The sequence below is a fragment of the Giraffa tippelskirchi genome, chromosome 7, assembly GCF_054371585.1.
Source record: "Giraffa tippelskirchi isolate mGirTip1 chromosome 7, T2T-mGirTip1v1.2.pri, whole genome shotgun sequence".
NCBI lineage: Eukaryota > Metazoa > Chordata > Mammalia > Artiodactyla > Giraffidae > Giraffa > Giraffa tippelskirchi.
Window position 1 is genome coordinate 44,933,536 of NC_137281.1, and position 23,941 is coordinate 44,957,476.

At 37.3% G+C, this 23,941-nt stretch overlaps 1 protein-coding gene across 6 annotated transcripts in view; it reads left to right on the forward strand.

Moving 5' to 3' along the window:
• ITFG1 (integrin alpha FG-GAP repeat containing 1) overlaps positions 1–23,941 on the forward strand; it is a 276,724-nt gene that overhangs the window by 25,882 nt on the left and 226,901 nt on the right. For all 6 annotated transcript variants that reach the window (XM_081507946.1, XM_081507945.1, XM_081507947.1 and 3 more), the window contains one exon: positions 4,115–4,209. In XM_081507946.1, coding sequence (XP_081364072.1) covers positions 4,115–4,209 — 95 coding nt within the window. The remainder of the gene's footprint in view (positions 1–4,114; positions 4,210–23,941) is intronic.

Here is a 23,941-nt window from a genome sequence, read left to right on the forward strand (position 1 = left end):
TCCAAGCCAAGCTTCAACAGTATGTAAACCGTAAACTTCCAGGTATTCAAGCTGTATTTAGAAAAGGCAGAGGAGCCAGAGATCTAATTGGCAACATCCGTTGGATTATCAGAAAAGCAAGAGATTTCCAGGAAAACATCTGCTTTATTGACTATGCCAAAGCCTTTGATTGTGTGGACCACAAGAAACTCTGGAAAATTCTTAAAGAAATGGGAATACCAGACCACTTGACCTGCCTCTTGAAAAATTGGTATGCAGGTCAGGAAGCAATAGTTAGAACTGGACATGGAACAACAGACTGGTTCCAAGTAGGAAAAAGAATATGTCAAGGCTGTATATTGTCACCCTGCTTATTTAACTTATGTGCAGAATACATCATGAGAAGTGCTGGGCTGGATGAAGCACAAGCTGGAATCAAGATTCCCGGGAGAAATATCAATAACCTCAGATATGCAGATGACACCACCCTTGTGGCCGAAAGCAAAGAATAGCTAAGGAGCCCCTTGATGAAAGTGAAAGAGGAGAGTGAAAAAGTTGGCTTAAAAACTCAACATTCACAAAACTAAGATCATGGCATCTGGTCCCATCATTTCATGGCACATAAATGGGGAAACAGTTAAAACAGTGAGAGACTTTATTTTTTTTGGCTCCAAAATCACTGCTGATGGTGATTGCAGCCATGAAATTAAAAGACGCTTGCTCCTTGGAAGAGAAGTTATGACCAACCTAGACAGCATATTAAAAAGCAGAGACATTACTTTGCCAACAAAGGTCCTTCTAGTCAAAGCTATGGTCTTCCCAGTAGTCGTGTATGGATGTGAGAGTTGGACAACAATGAAAGCTGAGCATTGAAGAATTGATGTTTTTAAACTGTAGTGTTGGAGAAGACTCTTGAGAGTCCCTTGGACTTCAAGGAGATCCAACCAGTCCATCCTAAGGGAGATCAGTCCTGAGTGTTCATTGGAAGGACTGATGTTGAAGTTGGAACTCCAATACTTTGGCCACCTGATGCGAAGAACTGACTCATTTGAAAAGACCCTGATACTGGGAGAGATTGAAGGCAAGAGGAAAAAGGGACGACGGCAGATGACATAGTTGGATGGCATCACCAACTCAGTGGACATGAGTTTGAGTAGACTCTGGTAAAATTGGTGATGTACTGGGAGTCCTGGCGTGCTACAGTCCATGGGGTCACAAAGAGTCAGACTCGACTGAGCAACTGAACTGAACTGAAAAATACTTAAAATGCTTAGAATTTAAGGTACTGATGAATAAATGGCATATCTTGAAAAGAGGTAAACCAGTAATTATTGGGCGTAATTGAAATTATTTTAGGCATTTCTACCCTTGTGTAATATGAAGGAAAACATGAAGTGAATGCTTGGTATTGAATTACTATACAACAAATGCTAAATATAATTTTTGAATATATGTTTATATTTTGTTATCATGAGCCTATATTATGGGGTTTGGATAAGAGTAATGCAAACAAGTTGTATGAATACTGCTTGGTTTGGTTTTTGCTGTCTTGCTTAGTTTATAGATGAGGCTCAATATGTACTAAAAAAGAATGTAGAAGAATTTTATTGGGAAGAAGTTACTGTTCGTAGAACACAGACCCTTTGCATAGAGAAAACCTCCTGTTGAATGCTTATCCTTTTTCCCTGATTCCACCTGTAAATAACAAATTATCCAATTATTTCCATTTTCCAAACACGCCAAAACTAAATTCACAGGTGAGCCTTGTTTGCTGTCTCCTTAATCGGATATTGTTTTGACGATTAAGGTGGACTTAAATAGCTTTTAATTGCTCTTCAGAGACAGCTTGTCTGTGGGTCCATGTTGGACTGGAACATAGTACTGTGAAAAAAAATAGCAAATTCTCACTAGAAGTAGAGAAGACTAGGAGATGCTGCTTGAGACTACAATTCAGTTCAACCAGTATTTGGGAGCCAGGTCCTGGTTAGGCATTATAGATTCAAACTATGAATCAGGATACCTAGGATACACTGTCAGAGAGTTTCTCAAATAACTTTTATGCAAAGCAAAGTACTATTAGTAGAGAAACATATAATAATGAAACAGAGATTAAAGACCTTTTGGAGAAAGCTGATTTATTTAGGGCGTTGACCAATGGGAATGCCTTTGACATTGGAATATTCTTCACTAATGGGGAGTTATGGGGGCATGATTTTGTTTAAACTTGCTCTTCTTTCTATAGTTCCCAATAGTCTACAAGTGTGACCTTCCTGGTTTTGATAAATGTACTAAGGTTATATTAGATGTTAACATTGGAGAAATTAAATGAAGGGTATATGTAAATTTTGCACTGTTGGTTTTTTTAGTGAGGTAAAATTCACATCACATTATTAAAGTTAACCATTACTGTGTACAGTTTATTGATATTTAGAACATTTACAATGTTGTGCAACCATCACCTGGTTTCAATGGCTTTTCATCTCTCCAAGTGAAAACCCTGTACCCATTGAGCACTCATGCTCCCTTTCCCCTTTCCTCCCACACTTGGTAACCACTAATCTGCTTTCTGTCTCTAGAATTTTCCTGTTATGGGTATTTCATATAAACAAAACCATACAAGATGTGACCTTTTGAGTTTTGTTTCTATCACATAGCATAATGTTTTAAAAGTCCATCCATATTGTACTATATGTCAGTACTCTGGTTGTTTTTATGACAATATTATTTTCATTGTATAGCTATGACATTTTGTTTATCCATTCATCCATTGGTGGATATTTGGTGCTGCTGAGATCATTCATGTATTAGTATTTGTTTGAATACCTGTTTTTCAGTTCCTATGGGTATATACCTAGGTATAGAAATGCAGGGTCAAATGGCAGTTCAGTGTCTGACTTTTTGAAGAACTGCCAAACTGTTTTCCATAACTAAAGACCATTTTGTATTTCCACCACCAATATGTAAGAGTTCCTATTTCTTTTAGCATTTTGATTCATTTGAGTTAATTTTTAGAATATGGTATGAGATAGGGGATCTAAATTCATTCTTTTGAGTGGCTCAAAACTTTGGAATTAATATTTTTAAAAGATAATTATCATTGTCCCCAGTCTTGGGAAAGTATCACTCATGAAAATATCAAGTTACTTTTTTTACACTTAAAGAATTAAAGATACTAATAAATGTAAGAGCTAAAACTATAAAACCCTTAGATAAAAGCATTTGGAAATGGATTCTTATACCTGGTAGTAAATGAAAAAAGCTACACAAGTTGAATTGGATGAATTGGATATATCAAAATAAAAAAAGATTTTATACAGCATAGGACACTGTCAAGAGACTGAAAAGACAGTGTACAGAATGGGAGAAAATATTGGCCAATCATGTACCAGATAAAGATCTAGGATCTAGTCTACATAAAGAATTCTTACAGCTCAAAGCAATAAATTACTCAGTTTAAAAACAGGCAAAGAATTTGATTAGACATTTCTCCAAAGATGTACAAATGGCCATTAAGCATTTGAAAACATGGTCAACAGCACTAGACATCAGGAAAATAGAAATCAAAACCATAAGAATCATTTCATATAATAAATCTTTCATATAATAAAAGAAAGGGCAGTAATAAGTGTTTACAGTGGAATGGAGATCTTGCAACACCCATACATGGCTAGTGAGAATGTTGGTTGATGAAGCCACTTTGGAAAACAGTTTGACAGTTCTTCAGAAAGTATAGAATTGTCATGTGACTCAGGAATTCTACTCTTAGGTATACTCAGAAAAATCAAAAACATGTGTATATGTCCACAGAAAAACTTGTACATGAATATTTATAACAGCATTTACTTTTACTACCAAGAGAGGAAACAAGTCAGATGCCGATCAACAGTTAAACACAGTAACAAACAAATGTTTTGAAATTAGATTGTGGTGATGGCTGCACATACTACACATGGTGAACATACTCAAAAACCACTAAATTGTGCACTTTAAAGGAGTGAAGTTTAGAGTATTTTTTTACATTTTACTAAGAATAAATGAATTTTTAAAATATCTCGCTTGCAGAAATTTTTGTTTTAAAACAGTTCTCATTTGCTGTTTACCCTAAGAAAAAAATTTTTTTTTTTTTTTTTTTTAGAAATTTATCATGGCATCCTGCATTGACCACTAAAAATAAAATGCGAATTCCACATTCTCATGCATTCATTGATCTGACTGAAGATTTTACAGCAGGTGAGTTGTACATAAATGTAAAATATTTCTTTTAGGATGCCAAAGAATGGTGAGATATTTGCTGTGTTCCTAGTAAACATTTGCTGTTGAATTGAACATTGAAACCAAAATGTGAAAAAGTTACAAGGAAGTCAGTGATATCAGAAAAGTGTAAAAAGTACTGGATGTAATAAAATATACCTTTAGTTATTTTTTGCTGTTTGTTAATCATATCAAAATTTGAATTATTGACTAATAAATGCTGTATATTTAATTATAAGAAAAATATTTAGTTTATGTATTAAAAATTGCAAAAATTGTTTTTAATTTTTACTATGAAAAACGTTAAATACAGAAAAGTAGATAGAATAATATGATATATACGTATTTAATCATCACCTAGCTTCAACAAGAATCAGTATATGGCTAATCTTGTTCATCTGTATGATCACCCATGAGACCCTCCCACCTAAATAATTCTATCATTTCAAACATTTTATCATTTCATTTATAAATACTTCAATCTGTAGTCATGTCCAACTCTTTGCAACCACATGGGCTGTAGTCCTCCAGGCTCCTCTGTCCATGGAATTCTCCAGGCAAGAACACTGGAGTGGGTAGCCATTCTCTTCTACAGGGGATCTTCTCGACATAGGGATCAAACCCGGATCTCCTGCACTGCAGACAGATTCTTTCCTGTCTGAGCCACTAAGACAGGTTGTTAATTTTTAACAACCACAAAATCATTTTCGAACTTAAAAAAAATTGAACACAATTCTTTTAATTTTTGTTGTTCAGTTGCTAAGTTCTAAGTCACTATGCCTTGAGACTCCCTAGACTGCAGCAGGCCAGGCTCTTCTGTACTCCACTGTGTCTCAGAGTTTGCTCAGATTCATGTCCATTGAGTTGATGATGCCATTCAGCCATCTCATTCTCAGTCACCCCCTCATCTTCCTGCTCTCAATCTTTTCCAGCACCAGGGTCTTTTCCAGTGAATCGGCTCTTTGCATCAGGTGGCCAAAGTATTGGAGCTCTGGCTTTAGCATCAGTCGTTCCAATGAATGTTGAAGGTTGATTTCCTTTAGGATTAACTGGTTTGATCTCCTTACAGTCCAAGGGACTCTCAAGAGTCTTCACCGGTCTTCACCACAGTTCAAAAGCATCAATTCTTTAGCATTCAGCCTTCTTTATGGTCCAACTCTCACATCTGTACAGGACTACTGGGAAAACCATAGCATTGACTTTACAGATGTTTGTCGGCAAAGTGATGTCTCTGCTTTTTAATATGCTCTCTAGGTTTGTCATATCTCTCTCTCCAAGGAGCAAGAGTCTTTTAATTTCATGGTTGCAGTCACCATCTGCCCTGATTTTGGAGCCCAAGAAAAGAAAACCTGTCACTGCTTCCACTTTTTCCCCTTCTATTTGCCATGAAGTGGTGGGACTGGATGTGATGATCCTAATTTTTTGAATGTTGAATTTTAAGCCAGCTGTTTAGCTCTCCTTTTTCACCCTCATCAAGAGACTCTAGTTCCTCTTTGATTTTTGCTATTAGAGTGATATCTGCATATCTGAGGTTGTTGATATTTCTCCTGGCAATCTTGATTCCAGCTTGTGAGTCATCCAGCCCAACATTTCACATGATGCACTCTTCATAGAAAGAAGTTAAATAACCAAGGTGACAATGTATAGCCTTGTCATAATCCTTTCACAGTGTTCTATGTCTGTTTCTAGCTCTTGCTTCTTGACCTGCACACAGGTTTCTCAGGAGCCAGGTAAGGAGGTCTGGAATTCCCGTCTCTTTAAGAATTTTCCACAGTTTGTTCTGATCCACACAGTCAAAGGCTTTGGCATAGTCAATAAAGCAGAAGTAGATGTTTTTCTGGAATTCTCTTGCTTTTTCCATGATCCAGTGAATGTTGGCAATTTGACGTCTGGTTCCTTTGCCTTTTCTAAACCCAGCTTTTACATACGTATATTCTCGGTTCATGTACTGCTAAATCTTAGCTTGAAGGATTTTGAGCATAACCTTACTAGGATGTGAAATGAGTACAATTGTACAGTAGTTTGAACATTCTTTAGTATTGCTTTTCTTTGGGATTGGAATGAAATATGACTTTTTCCTTTGCAATGTTACGAACTTCCTTCCATAGTTGCTTAAGCACCCTTTCTGCCAGTTCTCATCTCTTGAATCTGTTTGTGACCTCCACTGTATAATCATAAGGGATTTGATTTAGTTCATACCTGAAAGGCCTAGTGGTTTTCCCTACTTTCTTCAATTTAAACCTGAATTTTGCAATGAAGACTTCATGATCTGAGCCACAGTCAGCTCCAGGTCTTGTTTCTGCTGACTGTATATAGCTTCTCCATCTTTGGCTGCAAAGAATATGATCAGTCTGATTTCACTATTGTCCATCTGGTGATGTTCATGTGTAGAGTTGTCTCTTGGGTTGTCGGAGAAGAGTGTTTGCTATGATCAGTGCATTCTCTTGGCAAAACTCTGTTAGCCTTTACCCTGCTTCATTTTGTACTCACAAGGCCAAACTTGATTCTGTTAACATCAAATATTTATTCACTATTCAAAATGCCCTAATGCTCTCCTAAATTTTGTTTATCAAATCAAGTAAACAAGGTACATCAGTCAGTCAAATCAGTCGCTCAGTCATGTCCAACTCTTTGCAACTCCGTGGATTGCAGCACACCAGTCTTCCCTGTCCATCACCAACTCCCAGAGCCTACTCAAACTCACATCCATCTCTTTGGTGATGCCATCGAACCATCTCATTCTTTATCATCCCCTTCTTCTCCCGCCTTCAATCTTTCCCAGCATCAGGGTCTTTTCCAGTAAGTCAGTTCTTCACATCAGGTTCATACATACATAGAAGAAACAGAATTTTTCAAAGTTGAATTTTGACAATTCAGTTTCAAAGTTGGATTTTGCCAACTCTGTCCTATGGTGTTAATATGTTAATATGATGATGTCATCTGTTATTTCCTGTAAGCCAGTGATTAGATTTGGAGTCTTGATCAGAATCAGTCTCTTTAGTTGGGAATACTTCCCAGGTGTTGATTTTTGTTTCAGCTCATTAGGAAGCACATGATTAGGTTCTCTCTTTTGTGTGATTAAGAGTCATCAGTAACTTCAGTTTTCTTCAGCATGGACCATTCATTATATTGCTCTTCTAATGGTTTGAGCAGCTATTGATGATCATTATCAAGTCTTATTTTTTCAAAAGGAATTATAAAATTATAGCACCCTAACTATGTCACTCCTCAGCATATATTATTAGCTGCAATTTTCTTTTTAAAAAAATAAGGAACTTCTTTCATTATCTTTTTATTCACTCAAAGTACATTTGGGACAGGTAGGTAAATGCATGAATTTTCTTCTGTCTCATTTTTCTTTCCCAGTTTTTTCTTTTAATTTGGTAAAATACACATAACATGAAATTTACCATAGTGACCATTTTTAAGTGTGTGTTTAAGTAATATTAAATACATTCATGGTATTTACATACCATCCAACTCTTTTCATCTTGTAAAATTGAAACTTTACACCTGTTAATTAAAAATTCCTCATTTATCTCTTTCCCCCAGCCTGTGGCAACCTCTGTTCTACTTTGTTTTTTGACTATTATAAGTACTTCAAATAAATGAAATCATATAGTGTGTATTATTTTGTAACTGGCTTATTTCACTTAGCATGATATCCTTGAGATTTATCTATGTTGTAGCATATGTCAGAATTTACTTCCTTTTTAAAGCTGAATTTTGTATAACCACATTTTGCTCAACTTCCATGTTTAACTATTGTAAATAATGCTGCTATGATTGTTGATGTACAAACATCATTTAGAGATCCCGCTGTCAGTTCTTTTCGGGTATATATCCAGAAGTAGAATTGTTGGATCGTATGATAATTTTGTGAGGAATGACCATCACAGCAGCTTTATTGTTTTGCATTCTCACCAACAGTGTACAACTTCCAGTTTTTCCACATACTTGCCAATATTTATTGTTTTCTTTTTTTTTTAATACTTCACATTCTAGTAGGTTTAATGTGGTATCACATTATAGTGTGTTGTTTCTGGTTTTTGTTTGTTTCACCATTCCACATGGCTTGCAGGATTAGTTCCCTAACAGAAATTGAGAGATTGAACCTGGCCTCAGCAGTGAAAGTGCCAAGTTCTAATCACTAGACTACCAAGGAATTCCCTCATGGTAGTTTTGATTTGCATTTTTCCTAATGACTGGTGATGTTGAACACCTTTTCATGTGCTTATTGGCTCTTTGCAGATCTCTTTTTGAGAAATGTGTATTTAAGTCCTGTGCCCATTTTGTAATTTTGTTGTTTCTTTTCTATTATTGAGTTTCAGTTATTCTCTACTTAGAGTTTTGCTTCCTCATCAGATTTACAAATATTTTCTCTCATTCTGTGGGATACCTTTTTACTCCATTGATAGTGTCTTTGGATGCAAAAAAAATATTAATTTCATGAAGTCCAGTTTTTCTGTTGTTTCTTTGTTGCCAGTGCTTTTGTTGTCCTACCCAAGAAATCATTGCCAGTTTCACTGTTATGAAGCTTTTACCCTATATTTTCTTTAAGAGTTTTACACTTTTATCTCTTACAGTTAGAGCTTTCATCCATTTTGAGTTAATTTATGTATATATTGTTAGATAAGGTTCCAACTTCATTTTTTTGCATGGATACCCAGTTTTCCTTGTAACATTTATTTAAAAGACTTGTCATTTCCACATTGAATAGTCTTAACCACTCTTGTCAAAATTCATTTTACCATATACTCAAGGGTTTATTTTTGGGTTCTCTTGTTATTTCACTGATCTGTATGGTCCCCTGTCTTTATGTAAGTACCACACTGTTTTGATTACCAAAGCCTTGTAATATATTTAGTAATCAGAAAGTGTGAGTCTTCCAACTTCATTCTTTTTCCACATTGTTTTGACTCTTTAAGGTGGTCTCTTGAGATTCTACATGAATGTTAGGACAGTTTTTTGGCTTTTTTTCTTATCTATAAGAAGTGGCATTGGGATTGTGATAAGCATCGTTCTGAATCTAGAGATCACTTTGGATAACATTGCTATGTTAACAACATTGTTTTTCAGCTCATGAAAATGCAATATGTTCTCATTTATTTGTCTTCTTAATGATTTAACATTGTTTTGTAGTTTTTATTCTACAAGTCTTTCACCTTCTTGGTTAATTCTTAAGTATTTTATTCATTTTGACCTATTGTAAATGAAATCTTAATTTCCTTTTTGGATTTTATGTTTTAAGGGTATAGAAATGCAGCTGATTTTTGCATGTTAATTTTGTATCCTTCTACTCTTCTGAATTCATTTATTAGTCCTAACAGGTTTGGGGGTTTTTTGTAGAATTTTTAGGGTTTTCTGCATATAAGTTCATATCATCTATGAAGAGAGATAATTTTGCTTTTCTCTTTCTAACTTGGATGCCTTTTGTTTCTTTTTCTCTTTTATTTCTTATTCTTCCAATTTTTTTTAGCCAGTTTTCAAACACTTCTAATCCGCTTTTACAATTCTATTTTTATGTAGTATACTAATTGCAAATGAGTGAAGCATGCCTGGTGGTTGCTAAAAGTAATAAAATTTCCTTCCTTTAAAAGTATTTCACCTTTAAACTCCTAAAATTTATTTGAAAAGCAAATAGCTAATAATATTTTATAATTGAAACTTCTTATTCTGGATGAATATAAGTTTTATTAGAGCATTTTCATTATTAAGATACAGTTTGCAAAGTTAACAAAATTTTAGTGTTTAAATTTACTTTGGATTTCACATTTTAAAACATACTAGGTCACAGATTGAGCCTTTTGCTCTGTAAGTTTTCCATGGTTCTAAGAGTTTAGGTTCCTGAACGAGAGCTCAGATAGAAAAGAGGAGACTTGAAGAAAAGAGAGGTTACTTTTATTGTGGCATGCAAGTATGCTGAATCACGTGAAAACACAAAAATAAGGGGTTTTGTACGTTATCCTGGAAGTTGTCTTAAAAGCTTGTTTTTTCAAGATAAGGATATTCTGTAGTTATAGGCTCATGTTCTGTTACCTTGATCCATTTAATATTAGACTTCCCTCAACATACTGACTCTGCCTTTAAGTTATTTTTTAAATTAATTTGTTTATTAGTTATTTTCAGCTGTGCTTGTCTTCTTTGCTGCCCTTGGACTCTCTCTTGTGGCGAATGGGCTCCTCGTTACTGTGCCTTCTCTTGTGGAGAATGCAGGCTTCGGGAGTTGTGCCTCATGGGCTTTAGAGTGCTGATCAGTAGCTGTGGCACATGGGTCTTACTTGCCTTGTGGCATATGGTATCTTCCTGAACCAGGAATTGAACCAATATTCAGTCCATTGTAAGGCAGATTCTTAATCGTGGAAGCCCAATAATTTTTTTTTATGAAAGAGTAGTTTTGGTTATTGTCAGATGTTGGAAAATATATGCAAAAAGATAAAATATCTCAATAGATTTTTGTTTTATTTTGAAATGGCGTGATTACAATTTATTTCATTACAGCAATTGGAATATCCAAAAGTAAATGCATATAATTTCTGTAAAGCATATTTTTACTTACTCAACTACTGGTGAACTTCACTAATTTATTCAAAAAAGCTGTGACTGCACTGGTAATGTGAACACAGATATGTGATTTCAAGATGTATTCTTCAAAGAAATAACACCAAGACATTTTTAGTTCTGCTTTACTCTCCCATCCTACAGTCAGTGTCCAAGAATGAGGAATGAAAGAGACTATGGATAGAGCTGCTGGCCTTAAGTACAGATATAAAATAGGTGAAACCTTTCCTGAGGTTCCTTCATCAGTACTATTCTTGGCCTCTTTCACCCTTAGGGGCTCTGGTGATATCACTGTCTTTCCTTGAGTCAGCTGATTCTCTCAATCTGACCCCCAATTGCCCTGAATTTTTCACAACATTGATTTCATCCTTTGCAGTAAACTTTTCTCTTACCATTTATCCCAAAAAAACTTTTGCTGGGTATCTGCATAGCCTAAGTGGTAAACCAGTGAAAACAAGGTAAAGATTTGCTGCTGCAGATTTTCCCTGGCCACACAGCACATGAATTTCAAAAGAGGCCTTAAGTCCCATGAGCATTGAGTAATATAAAAATATTACCACTTTATCCGAGTCTATGGGAAGATATTTTGTGATGGGCACTTTTCTCCGCTGCCGCTTAAATCAGACCTCCTAAATGACTACAGCGCTACATGGTTTCCACACAGAACCAAAGTAGACAGTTCAGTTCAGTTCCTCAGTCGTGGCCGACTCTTTGCAACCCCATGAATTGCAGCACGCCAGGCCTCCCTGTCCATCACCAGCTCCCAGAGTTTACCCAAACCCATGTCCATTGAGTTAGTGATGCCATTCAACCATCTCATCCTCGGCCATCCCCTTCTCCTCCCGCCCCCAATCCTTCTCAGCATTAGGGTCTTCTCCAATGAGTCAACTCTTCGCATGAGGTGGCCAAAGTATTGGAGTTTCAGCTTCAACATCAGTCATTCCCGTGAACACCCAGGACTGATCTCCTTTAGGATGGACTGGTTGGACCTCCTTGCAGTCCAAGGGACTCTCAAGAGTCTTCTCCAACACCACAGTTCAAAAGCATCAATTCTTCTGCGCTCAGCTTTCTTCACCGTCCACCTCACATCCATACATGACCACTGGAAAAACCATAGCCTTGACTAGACGGACCTTTGTTGACAAAGTAATGCCTCTGCTTTTAAATATGCTATCTAGGTTGGCCATAACCTTCCTTACAAGGAGTAAGCGTCTTTTAATTTCATGGCTGCAATCACTGTCAGCAGTGATTTTGGAGCCCCCAAAAATAAAGTCAGCCACTGTTTCCACTGTTTCCCCATCTATTTCCCATGAAGTGATGGGACCAGATGCCATGATCTTAGTTTTCTGAATGTTGAGCTTTAAGCCAACTTTTTCACTCTCCTCTTTCACTTTCATCAAGAGGCTCTTTAGTTCTTCTTCCCTTTCTGCCATAAGGGTGGTGTCATCTGCATAGCTGAGGTTATTGATATTTCTCCCGGCACTCTTGATTCCAGCTTGTGCTGCTTTCAGCCCAGCGTTTCTCATGATGTACTCTGCATATAAGTTAAGTAAGCAGGGTGACAATATACAGCCTTGACGTATTCCTTTTCCTGTTTGGAACCAGTCTGTTGTTGCATGTCCAGTTCTAACTGTTGCTTCCTGACCTGCATACAGGTTTCTCAAGAGACAGGTCAGATGGCCTGGTATTCCCATCTCTTTCAGAATTTTCCACACTTTATTGTGATCCACACAGTCAAAGGCTTTGGTGTAGTCAATAAAGGAGAAATAGATGAACCCAAATATTTAAAAGCCCTCCTAAGTGGGTCTTTGTCCTCTTTTCTTGCTTGTTTGGATCATTCATCCTGTACATTCTACTGAGTGACTAGCCTCAAGCATTAAGGGCCCAGGCCACTCTCCTATCAGAAACCTTCCCTGGTTCCTCATTACTTATCAAATGCTTTCTAAATTTCAATTTTATCTTCTAAATGTCCTGTGGACTGGGCCTGTCCTGCCTTTCTGGTCGCTTGTTTGAATACACCCAATATGAGCTGGGGTTGTTTTGTTCTGGTTGTTTTGTTTTACATTCCACATATGCGAGATCATATGGGTATTTGTCTTTCTCTGTCTGACTTATTTCACTTATCTTAGAAAATGCCATTAAAATATTTTTGGTACTTTTATGTTTTTGCACTTAAATCTTTGATCCATTGGAATTTTCTTGTTGTTATTTTTGTTATATCTTTAGATACATGTCTCTCTGAATTGATAGTCGTAAAAAATCTACCTGGCAAGGTGGGAGACATGGGTTCAATTCCTGGGTCAGGAAGATCCTTGGAGGAGGAAATGGCAACCCACTCCAGTATTCTTGGCTGTAAAATCCATAGAACAGAGGAGCCTCGGGGAGCTATAGTCCATGGTGTCACAAAGAGTCAGACGTGACTAAACATGCACTGAGCCAGAGGGTTCATTATCCAGCAGCACAGACCTCTTTCTAATTTCTGCCTTGTTATTGAGGAATTAAGGAGAAGGCGATGGCACCCCACTCCAGTACTCTTGCCTGGAAAATCCCATGGACGGAGGAGCCTGTTAGGCTGCAGTCCATGGGTCGCTAGGAGTCAGACACGACAGAGCAACTTCACTTTCATTTTTCACTTTCATGCATTAGAGAAGGAAATGGCAACCCACTCCAGTATTCATGCCTGGAGAATCCCAGGGACGCGAAGCCTGGTGGGCTGCCGTCTATGGGGTCGCACAGGGTTGGACACGACTGAAGCGACTTAGCAGCAGCAGCACTGAGGAATTAATTTCTGCACTTATTTACTTGTGTCCTGCCTTACAGAGCATGTGTGTCATCAAATCCTTCTTACAGGTTTGCCATAAATAAAAGGAACTGTCTGAATCATTGGTCATTTAAACAAGATATTTATTATAGTTGAAAGTAGACTCCCTTTAAAAGGAATATCATAAATAGTGGCATTAAAATTTTAACAAATTACAACATAGGAAACATAACCTTTGTTTTTTAGAATCAAAACTCTATGCCTTGGGCAGGTATTGGAGAAACAGAATTTAAACATCTCAGTCAAAAGTTTATATGTTAGTCTCTTGAGGGTTTTAATTTATTAGTTAAATATTCCATTTTTCTGGATGTTAACATGTTTCTCTTCTAGCAGAAGTGGCAACTGGGACAGCCTAAGGATAAGCTTGTATGTCCTGAAGGAATTGGAAGGAAAGGTCTTTCTTTGTGTCTTCTCTGAGGTTTCTACATCACCATGTTGATGGCCCTTGTATATTAGGTGCCTTGCTGGTATTTGGCAGCTGGGGACCTCCTGATCTCTTCTGGCTCAGTCAGAGCTTCATAGTCTTCCCTGGCTGACTTGATCGTGCCTTGAATCTAATCTTATTTTAATGGATTCCTCTGAAGCTCCACCTCTTCCATTCAGCCTTCTCACTTGAATTGTCCATTGTTCTTCCTTTACCATTGAATTCATTTACCTTGCACCACAGTGGCCCATGAAAGATCCATTGGGCCTCAACTTAATCATTATGGTCTATATTCACCACAGATGGTCTTAAGTCTAACCTTTGCTACACATGAAAATCAAGTGAAGTTTGAGAGTACTAGGTTAGACCCTCTATAATTTGTTTTCTGTTCTGTGAGAATACCCCTTATACATACCCGTATCATCTCAAAAAGACAGGCTCCTCCCTGAATTTCAATAGGAAGCAGGGACTTTAAATTCTTTCTTTCTGGCTAAAGACTCAAAAATTGCCAGTTTTAGAAATAAGCTGAATATTGGCAGTTTTTTTTTTTGCCATCCTACTTGATAACCCTAATCTTTGCCGAGGCCAACAGTTCTCTAAGTGTGATCTCATTCTCTCCCAAGTGCACAATAGAGTTTTTCAGAAATTTTAAAATATAATGATTTTATCATTCTGACAGCATGTGTGCTTATGTAGTCTTATGTTTTAAAAATGTTTCAGTATTAAGGTTTAATATAGTAAATATGTCAATATTGTATCAATAAGTATAGCTCACATAAACAAAACGTCTTGGGGTCCTCAATAATTTTTAAGAGTGTGGAGAGATCCTGCCTCCAAAAAGCTTGAGAACTGCTGCTCTAAGCAAATGGATGCTTCTAGCTGACTGGGGTCACTGTGCAAAGTAATGAGAAAGAGTAATGTAATATCCTTCATGCATACATACATTTTTCAAACAAAGATAAGATCTTGGTTGTGACAAGTGAGATAGATTATAACAATCCCTCTAAGCATTCCCCACCCTTCCTTCTTATTCCTGCCAAATAATTATCAGGGTTCTAGCATCTGACTTGCAGCCAAATGGAGAAACTCAGAGGCTGATCTGTTGGTGAGGTGTTCACTTCTTCAGATGCATTCTCAGAAGTAGGATTGCTGAGTCATATGGTAGTCCTATTTTTAATTTTTGAGGAACCTCTGTGTTATTTTCCATAGTGGCTATACCAATTTATAATCTTACCAAGAGTGCCCAATGGTTCCTTTTTCTTCACATTCCCACTAGCATTTGTTAATCTGTCTTTCGGATGCTAGCCGTTCTAACAGATAAGAGGTGATATCTCACTGTAGTTTTGATTTGCATTTCAGTGTTTCCTGGAAATTTCTTTACTATCACAAATACTTTGTCACTAATTCATCAGTTTCAACAATTATTCACTGAGCCACTGCTCTGTGAGGCGTTATACCAGAAACCAAGGGTTCAAAGATAAAAAACAAGATCTCCAGACTTAAGAGCTACAATAGCATGAATCTCAAGGATGTCATTATAGCAAGATATCATTGCATTCATGCTGTATTCAGAAGTTTAAACTTGATTTTTAAGCACATTAATTTGTATCTTAAATGTTTTAAAATTTAACAGAATTTCAGACCCAGATACACTTTAATACTTGAGAGTATCATTCATTTGTAGTGCATTTATGGAGCTAGCTATGCAAGATTCGTTTATTTCTTTCCTTGCACACCCATGCTAATCTCATCACTCCAAGAATCATCTGCATTCTGATGACTCCCAGATTTATATTATCTCCAGGCTTTATCTCCCTACAAGTTCCAAAATCACATATCCAAATATCTACCAGCCATAACTACATCTGTGTCTCATAAGACATTTCAGACCCTGTTTCCCAGACTTCCACCTCCTCAACCCATAATCTTCCCATCTCCCTCAGTGGCAACCCTGTCCTTCCAGTTCCTCTGTCAAAATGCTAGAGTCATCCTTGCCACCTCTTTCTTTCACACCCAACATCAAGTCTGTCTTGACTTATTCTACTTTCAGAATAAATCCACGACCTGACCATTTTCACCACCTCCGCTGTAACCATCTTGGTCCAAGAAAATGTCATTTCTCACCTGAATTATTCTAGTTACTGTTCCCCTGCTTCCACCCTTGTCCTCCTACACGCTGTTTTCGACATGTGAGCTGCTATGATCCTTTAAAAATGAAAATCAGGTCAAACCACTCTTCCTAAAGTTTTCCAGTGTTTTTTTGTTGTTGTTGTTTTTACATTTAGAGAACTAGCCAAAGTCCACAAAATGGCCTACTAGGCCCCACGTACTTTGGTCCACAGTGACCTCTCTGACTTTCTATTTTATTTTCCCACTTGATGCCTTGCACTGAACATGCTAAACTCCTTGCTGTTTCTTAAACACTGCAAACAAGCTTGGGATGTGTGGCTATTTTCTCTGCCTGGAATATTATTCCTCCAGATATCCATATCATCTCTTTCAACTTTTTTCTCCAGATTAACTTTACTGCCATCACATCTTCACTCACCTGTCATTTTATTTGCCAGTAAGGCCTGCTGTATCTGAAATTACAACTTTCAAGCACTCCCCTTTGCTCTTTTCTTTGCTTTCATTTTTCTTAAAAGCACTTTCACCTGCTAAAATACTATACACTTACCTTTGTTATGTCTTCTCATACTATATCATAAATACCATGAGGGCAGGGATTCTTTTGTTGTTCTGTTCACTGTTGTCTCTTCAGTGCCTAGAACAGTGCCTGGCACCACATAGGGGTTTGATGGATGTCTGTTGAATAGTAGCAATTTGGGCAGCAGATCAGAAATCAGAAGAGAGATAGCATGTTTTTAGCTGCTCATACTGTCCCTAGTTGGTAGGCCTCATTCAGCTAAAGATTTAACAGCCTACAAAGGAAGCTCTTGATAAAAATTGTATTTGTTTCCAAAAGTTCAACCATATATGATTAAATGGGTTTTTGTTTTTATTTTTTAAACACCAGGAAGGATTTCTCAGAACTATATACAAAGCTTAAGAACTTTGGCTCTGGGAATTTTATCTAAGCAGATGTAGAAAATAGTGGATACACTTCTCAAGAGTTTTGTCCATTTTTCTAAAAATACAAATTAAACTGTTCCAAGCCTTAAGATAACATAAGGTTATCTTATAAATTGCTTCTTAATGTATCCAGTTTGAACTGATTCAAATCTGTTCTAAATCATGGTTGATCTTTATCAGCAAAGATGAAAAGACTTGTTTACTAAAAACTGAAGTTGTCTTTGATATTATCTGATAAGGGTTGAGAGCACAACAGAGACATAGTATTAAGAAATGTCTTTTTGTAAGCCTCCTGTAACTTCTCTGATGCTTTCACACATTTATACCTGAATATTTCTGAGAGAAACTTTTCAGAGATATTTGTCTTTTGTAGCAATATCGTACTTGCTTATCTTATAACTATTAGTACCTATTATTTGTACCTGGTCCTAATCCAGGGATGTCCTGGTGGCTCAGATGGTAAAGACCCAGTTTCAATCCCTGCATCAGGACGACCTCCTGGAGAAGGGAATGGCAACCCACTCCAGTATTCTTGCCTGGAGAATTCCATGGACAGAAAAGTCTGGTGGGCTGTAGTCCATGGGGTCGCAGAGAGTTGGACACGACTGAGCAACTAACACATCACATCATCCCTTCCTCATCCCTCCCTGCGAAAGTCTATCAAAGTATCAAATCTGCTGTAGTTTTATTAATAGTTTTTATCTGAAAGAGCCAAGAATAATAAAAATAAGCACTACCACTTATTTAATACTTAGAATGAACCTGACTCTAGTCTAAGCTCTCTATGTGTATTCACTTATTTAAATCTTCGTAACAACATGATAGAACAAAAAACCCCACTGCTTATTGATGTAAGTGTTACTGACATTTTATTACCAACAGAAGAAATCCATGCTCCTCATTATGGCACACAAGGATCTTCTTGGTCTGGTTTCTACCCAGTACTCCATTCTTAATTCTCACTAACCCCCATCTCTTTATGCATCATGCCCCAAATGCTCTGAATTCCCCTTGCCCTCCTTTCACCTAGCTGACTTTTACATACTCTTTGGTTCTCAACTGAGACCTCTCTTTTTTTCTGGGAAGCTTTCTCTGAACCCCAGTGTAATGGCTACTACTCTATAATAATTGTTTGATCACTTGTCTATTTCTTCTTTAAAAACATCAGCTCTTAAGGAGAGTGACTCCTCTCTTCACCGTTTTAGTCCCTGCTTCTGACACAATCCTGGTGTCTAGTGATACCTATTTGAATGACTAAGGAGGGAATGAAAATGAAAGAAAGCCAATTGCTAAGGAAGACAGTGTACTATTGTGGTTAAGAATGGAGGGTTTTGATCCAGTAAATCTGGACTCCACTCTGGCTCTTCCACTACCCAGCTAAACAAATTCTTTTGCCTAAGTTTCAGACTCATCTGTAAAAATGAGAATGTAAATATCAATAGTTCCTACCTTGTAAGGAATAAAATTAGAGAACACGTGCAAAGTATCCAGAACAAGGCCTATAGTATAATATGATAATGTGCTCTGTCTCTCAGTTCTGTCCAACTCTGTGGTCCCATGGACTATAGCCTAAACAGCTGCTCTGCCCATGGAATTTTCCAAGCAAGAACACTAGAGTGGATTGCCATTTCCTACTACAGTGGATCTTCTCAACACAGACGTGGGCTTGAACCCGTGTCTCTTGCATCTTCTTCCTTGTCAGGCAAATTCTTTACAACTAGTGCCACATGGGGAGCCCATAACACAATAAAGCTAGCTGTTATTTCATTCCATTTTAATATGTGAACAGGTAAAACTGAAAAGCTGTCTGCTTATCACTGTATTGTTTTTGACAATAAAAGCATGCATACATACATAGCTACATGACCCACTGACAGATTGCTTAATATCAAGAGATTCAAGGCATACTATTATATGTGGCCTTCAACCTCTGGAAATATTAGAAAAAGTAACTGACATACCAGTTGGATAAAAATACAACTGTCATATGAGATAAAACAAAATCTGAACTTGTTGTAGAATGGTGAGCCTAACTACAGTGTATTAAAAATGTACTTTTTAAGTGAATGCTGCATGAAATGGAAAGAGACTTTATTACAGCTGGTAACAGACTGAAAGAATGTGAGGTTTCTGAACTTGTTCTAATGGAAACTAATGTCTACTGATGTATGTCTCGAAGCATTTTTTCTTAAAGAAGGAAAATGTAGTGCTCTGTTAAAATTCACTTAATAGTATTGCTCCATTTACCCTTTCTCTCCTTTTTACTGAATCTATTATCTATTAATAGATGATACCAATTAGTTTGCTTGCACCTTGGTAACATTTCTTATACACTCTGCAATCTGTCAGAGCAGGCCTAGCTCTGAAAATTTGATCTGTGAAGCAAGGGAAACACTTAGCTGAGCTGATTGAAAGTACAGGGAGAAAAGCTCTTTCCTTCTTGATGTGAAAAAAATTTTCCCATTGTAGGTTTTATCTAGCCTGATCCATGCATGTGGTTTGGAGAACTGAGCTTCTCTTTCATGAATGTTCACTGAAACCTTGGCACATAAGCTTTCCATGAGTATAGAGAGAGCACCAATGAAATCATATTAGCTCTTTAATGTCACTAGGGCTCCATTTGATACACTGGAGAAGGAATAAGTGGCACTTTGGTATTATGGTTATCGTTCTGAACAGAATGCCTGCCAGCAGATTAAATTCTTTACCTGTCAGAAAGAATCTGATTTATTTGGGGGTCTTTTTACCTTGGTTACCTTGTTCGGTATCTAATTTGTTTTCAGGGAGAGAAATAGGAAAGGCAGACTGAATTGATTTAGTATTTTCTTCTTAGAAATAGATTGATTTGGTTATATTCAGGCTTTTAGTAACTGCTAACTGAAATGAACTGAACAAATTTATGTAACAGCTAAGAAAAATGGTACGAATTTGTAAGCTTGAGTTATTATGATTTCCTTCTTGAAAAGGAAGAGTTAAAATGATTGAAGAAGTTTAGTGACGTATGTTTTGCTTTCATGTATTTCCAGAATTCTGTACAATTTGTACTCTCTCCAATATTCTGGCCTGGAGAATTCCATGGACTGTATACTCCATGGGGTTGCAAAGAGTCAAGAGACAACTGAGCGACTTTCACTTTCACTTTATATTATTAATTCAGGTCTTTTTTTCTTTTCTTGCCTCATGCTTTCTACCATTTCTTTGTTCTTCAGCATTTCTAAACATACACTGGGAATGAAGAGAGAGGAAATTAAAGTTTTTCATGTTTTCTCTATTTTTAGTAATTGAAGGGGGTGTGTGGCAATGCTGTTAAGAGCAACGTAGCAAAAGTCTGAATTTCAGGCTAGCCAACTGTGTATGCTTTGTTAACTATGGGATCTGATGTCTCTTATCTAGGGACGTACTATTGTTAAGAAGATGAGACATCAATGAAGCATTAAAGAGTGATGAAACCTTTACTTAAAAGTGCTTGCAAACTGAAAAGACAAGTCATTGATAAGACTGCAATCATATGTAAAGCCTTCCACCTCAGTGATGTTTCATGTCTCTGCTCAGAGATCTTCAGTGTTTTCCTTTTATCCTCTAAATTAGTTGATAGTTTCTTAACCTGCGTACAGTATGATCTTAGCCTCCTTTCCAACTTTATCTTCTGACTTCCTCTGCTGGTATCCATGCTTCAGCTGAACTAAAGTCATCTTTTTCCTGAATGGGAATCATGGTATTACTGACATTTTGAACTGGATGATTCTTTGTTTTGGGGAGCTGTCACCATCTAAATAGTAGTAATAACCAAAAATGTCTCACACATCGCCACATGTCCCCTGGGAGGCAAATTTCCCCTATGAATTATTTCTGCCCTGTGTTTCTGTAGTCTCCTACTCTTTTGAGGTGTTTACCACTTAGCTATACACACCGTCTTCCAGTTTTCATTACTGACAAATACCAGGTTTCTGGTTTCTTAGAGACATAATTCCTCCCAAGCAATTGTCTAGCTCCTGCCATCATTTTAGCTGATTTCATTGTCAACAGAGATGACCTAGCCCAACATAATGACCTCCTCACCTCAGCCACCTCATTTCGTTCCCTATGACTTGTAGGTACCAGAAAATAAACTGTCCCTCAAATCACTAAGCAGATATCCCATTCCCTTACCACACTTCCTGTCCTTCTAGGATGCCTATCCAACAGTTCTTGGACCTTGCTGAGACTCCTGGCCACTGACCCATCTAATTTATATCCACCCATCCTCTTTCCAGCTTGGGCTTCCCTCTCTCTGCATGTCACATCATTACAAACATCTCTAGCAAATAACACTTAACTTCTCTTACGCTGTGGTGCTCAAACCCTAATCCTAAGTAAACCCAATCATCTACGGTCTTTATCCAAGAACAACACACTATAATCACTGAGTTAAGAGACTGTCCCTGATCTCACTTTCAGCATTCTAAAGTCAAACCCTCATTTTACTCTTGTCTCATAGTTCCTGAACTTTCTTTTCACATTGTCACACTTTGAAATTGAAGTCTCCTTTCTCATCCTGATACATGTCAGTAGTCTCTCTGTCTCCCTTTCTTCTCTCATTCTTCCCTCCATCCTGCTTCCCTTGGAGCCGAAAGCAGCACACACATTTTAAGAACCACTGACAGTTTTTATCTGTGCCCATGTTGGCATTTAGCAGTGTACTTGCTCCAGATGCAAATGTAGCCTACCCTTTCCACCCTTGCCCCCATATACTTAAAAAAATTAAAAGGGACAGTTAGTCAGTTCAATCGCTCAGTCATGTCCAACTCTCTGCAACCTCATAGACTGCAGCACGCCAGACTTCCCTGTTGATCACCAAACCCAGAGCTTGCTCAAACTCAAGTTCATGGAGTCAGTGATGCCATCCATCCAACCATTTCATCCTCTGCTGTCCCCTTTTCCTCCTGCCTTCAGTCTTTCCCAGCATCACGGTCTTTTCCAGTGAGTCGGTTCTTTGTATCAGGTGGCCAAAGTATTGGAGCTTCAGCTTCAGCATCAGTCCTTCCAGTGAATATTCAGGATTGATTTCCTTTAGGATTGACTGGTTTGATCTCCTTGCAGTCCAAGGGACTCTTAAGAATCTTCTCCAACACCACAGTTCAAAAGCATCGATTCTTCGGAGCTCAGCTTTCTTTAAGGGACAGTTGAGTGTTCTCTAATACTATCACATGAACTAATGAAATATCATTCAGTTCAGTTCAGTTCAGTCGCTCAGTCATGTCTGACTCTTTGCGACCCCATGAACCGCAGCACGCCAGGCCTCTCTGTCCATCACCAACTCCCTGAGTCCACCCAAACCCATGTCCATTGAGTCAGTGATGCCATCCAGCCATCTCAACCTCCGTCGTCCCCTTCTCCCGCCCTCAATCTTTCCCAGCATCAGGGTCTTTTCCAGTGAATCAGCTCTTCGCATGAGGTAGCCAAAGTATTGGAGTTTCAGCTTCAACATCAGTCCTTCCAATGAATACCCAGGACTGATCTCCTTTAGGATGGACTGGACTGGTTGGATCTCCTTGCAGTCCAAGGGACTCTCAAGAGTCCTCTCCAACACCACAGTTCAAAAACATCAATTCTTCGGTGCTTAGCTTTCTTTATAGTCCAACTCTCACATCAGTGCATGACCACTGGAAAAACCTTGACTAGACGGACCTTTGGTGACAAAGTAGGAAAACCGAAAAGGTATAAATTGAGTCAGTAGATATCTTAAACTTTAGGCATTTACCAGGAGACTGATACGACATTTAGTAACAGATTATGTTGCATGGTTGATATTTCATCACACCTGCTTTCTGAATAGAGTATGTTCTTAATTTGATATCCAGGGTTGGATACTACTAATGATAAACATAGTACAATAATGTGCAATATTTTCTGCAGAAATGGAAAAAAGTTTTTGAAGCTCAGCTTTTCTGACAACATTTTGAAATTGAATATTTTCATTAACAGAACTCTAGAATAGAATTTCATTTTAAAACAATACTCAGTGCCATTAGATCAGCTGTTACTGACTGTGTAATAATGAAAATAGAATTACGTGTTTTGCTTCTGTTAAAGTGCTTTCCTATACTAATAAACATCAAATAGTAATTCTTAATCACATAAAAACAACTTTCAGTCTTTGTTAATAATTGACAGAATTGTAATGACAATTTAACTGTTACTAGTTACTTTTTCATGGGTTTAGATTGTAATGTAGACTTTAAATCAAGCTTGTTTGCTAGGGCACTTCATCTGATTTAGAATGTGTGTGACCTCCTATGTCTTTTAATCTGAGTAACAGTTTATGACATCCTTAGGCAGCATACACATTATCCTGATAAGCTTAAATGATTGTGGTTAGCTATTCATATTTTTAGTACCCAGTGCAGTTGATGTACAAGTAGTTTGTCTGAATTACTATCTAGTCACATTCAAGATGAACTAAGTCAGTTTCTATCAATTATAGTTCGTTTATTATGAACTTAAAGCCTGTTAACAAACGTTCTGAACCTTGAAATTATTACATTGGTTCAATTTAAGAAGAATATAAAATTAACATTCCACTTATCATTTAAGAATCTTTAGGATACTTATGTTTCTCTTCATAGAAATTGTCTGTGATCATAAGGTTACTTATGATTACTTAAAAGGTTACTTCTTATTGTATGTTAGCATGCAAAACAAAAAGGTCTGAAAGGAAATGGTCAGTTGCACTGTTCCTACCTCTTCCCCTGAAACCAAGAGAACTAAGTTTCCATTAATTTTTTTTTTTCTTTTTGGAAGGCTGGCTGAAATCATGGAGTAAGAAGAAACTTAAATTTTTAATGACTGGAGAT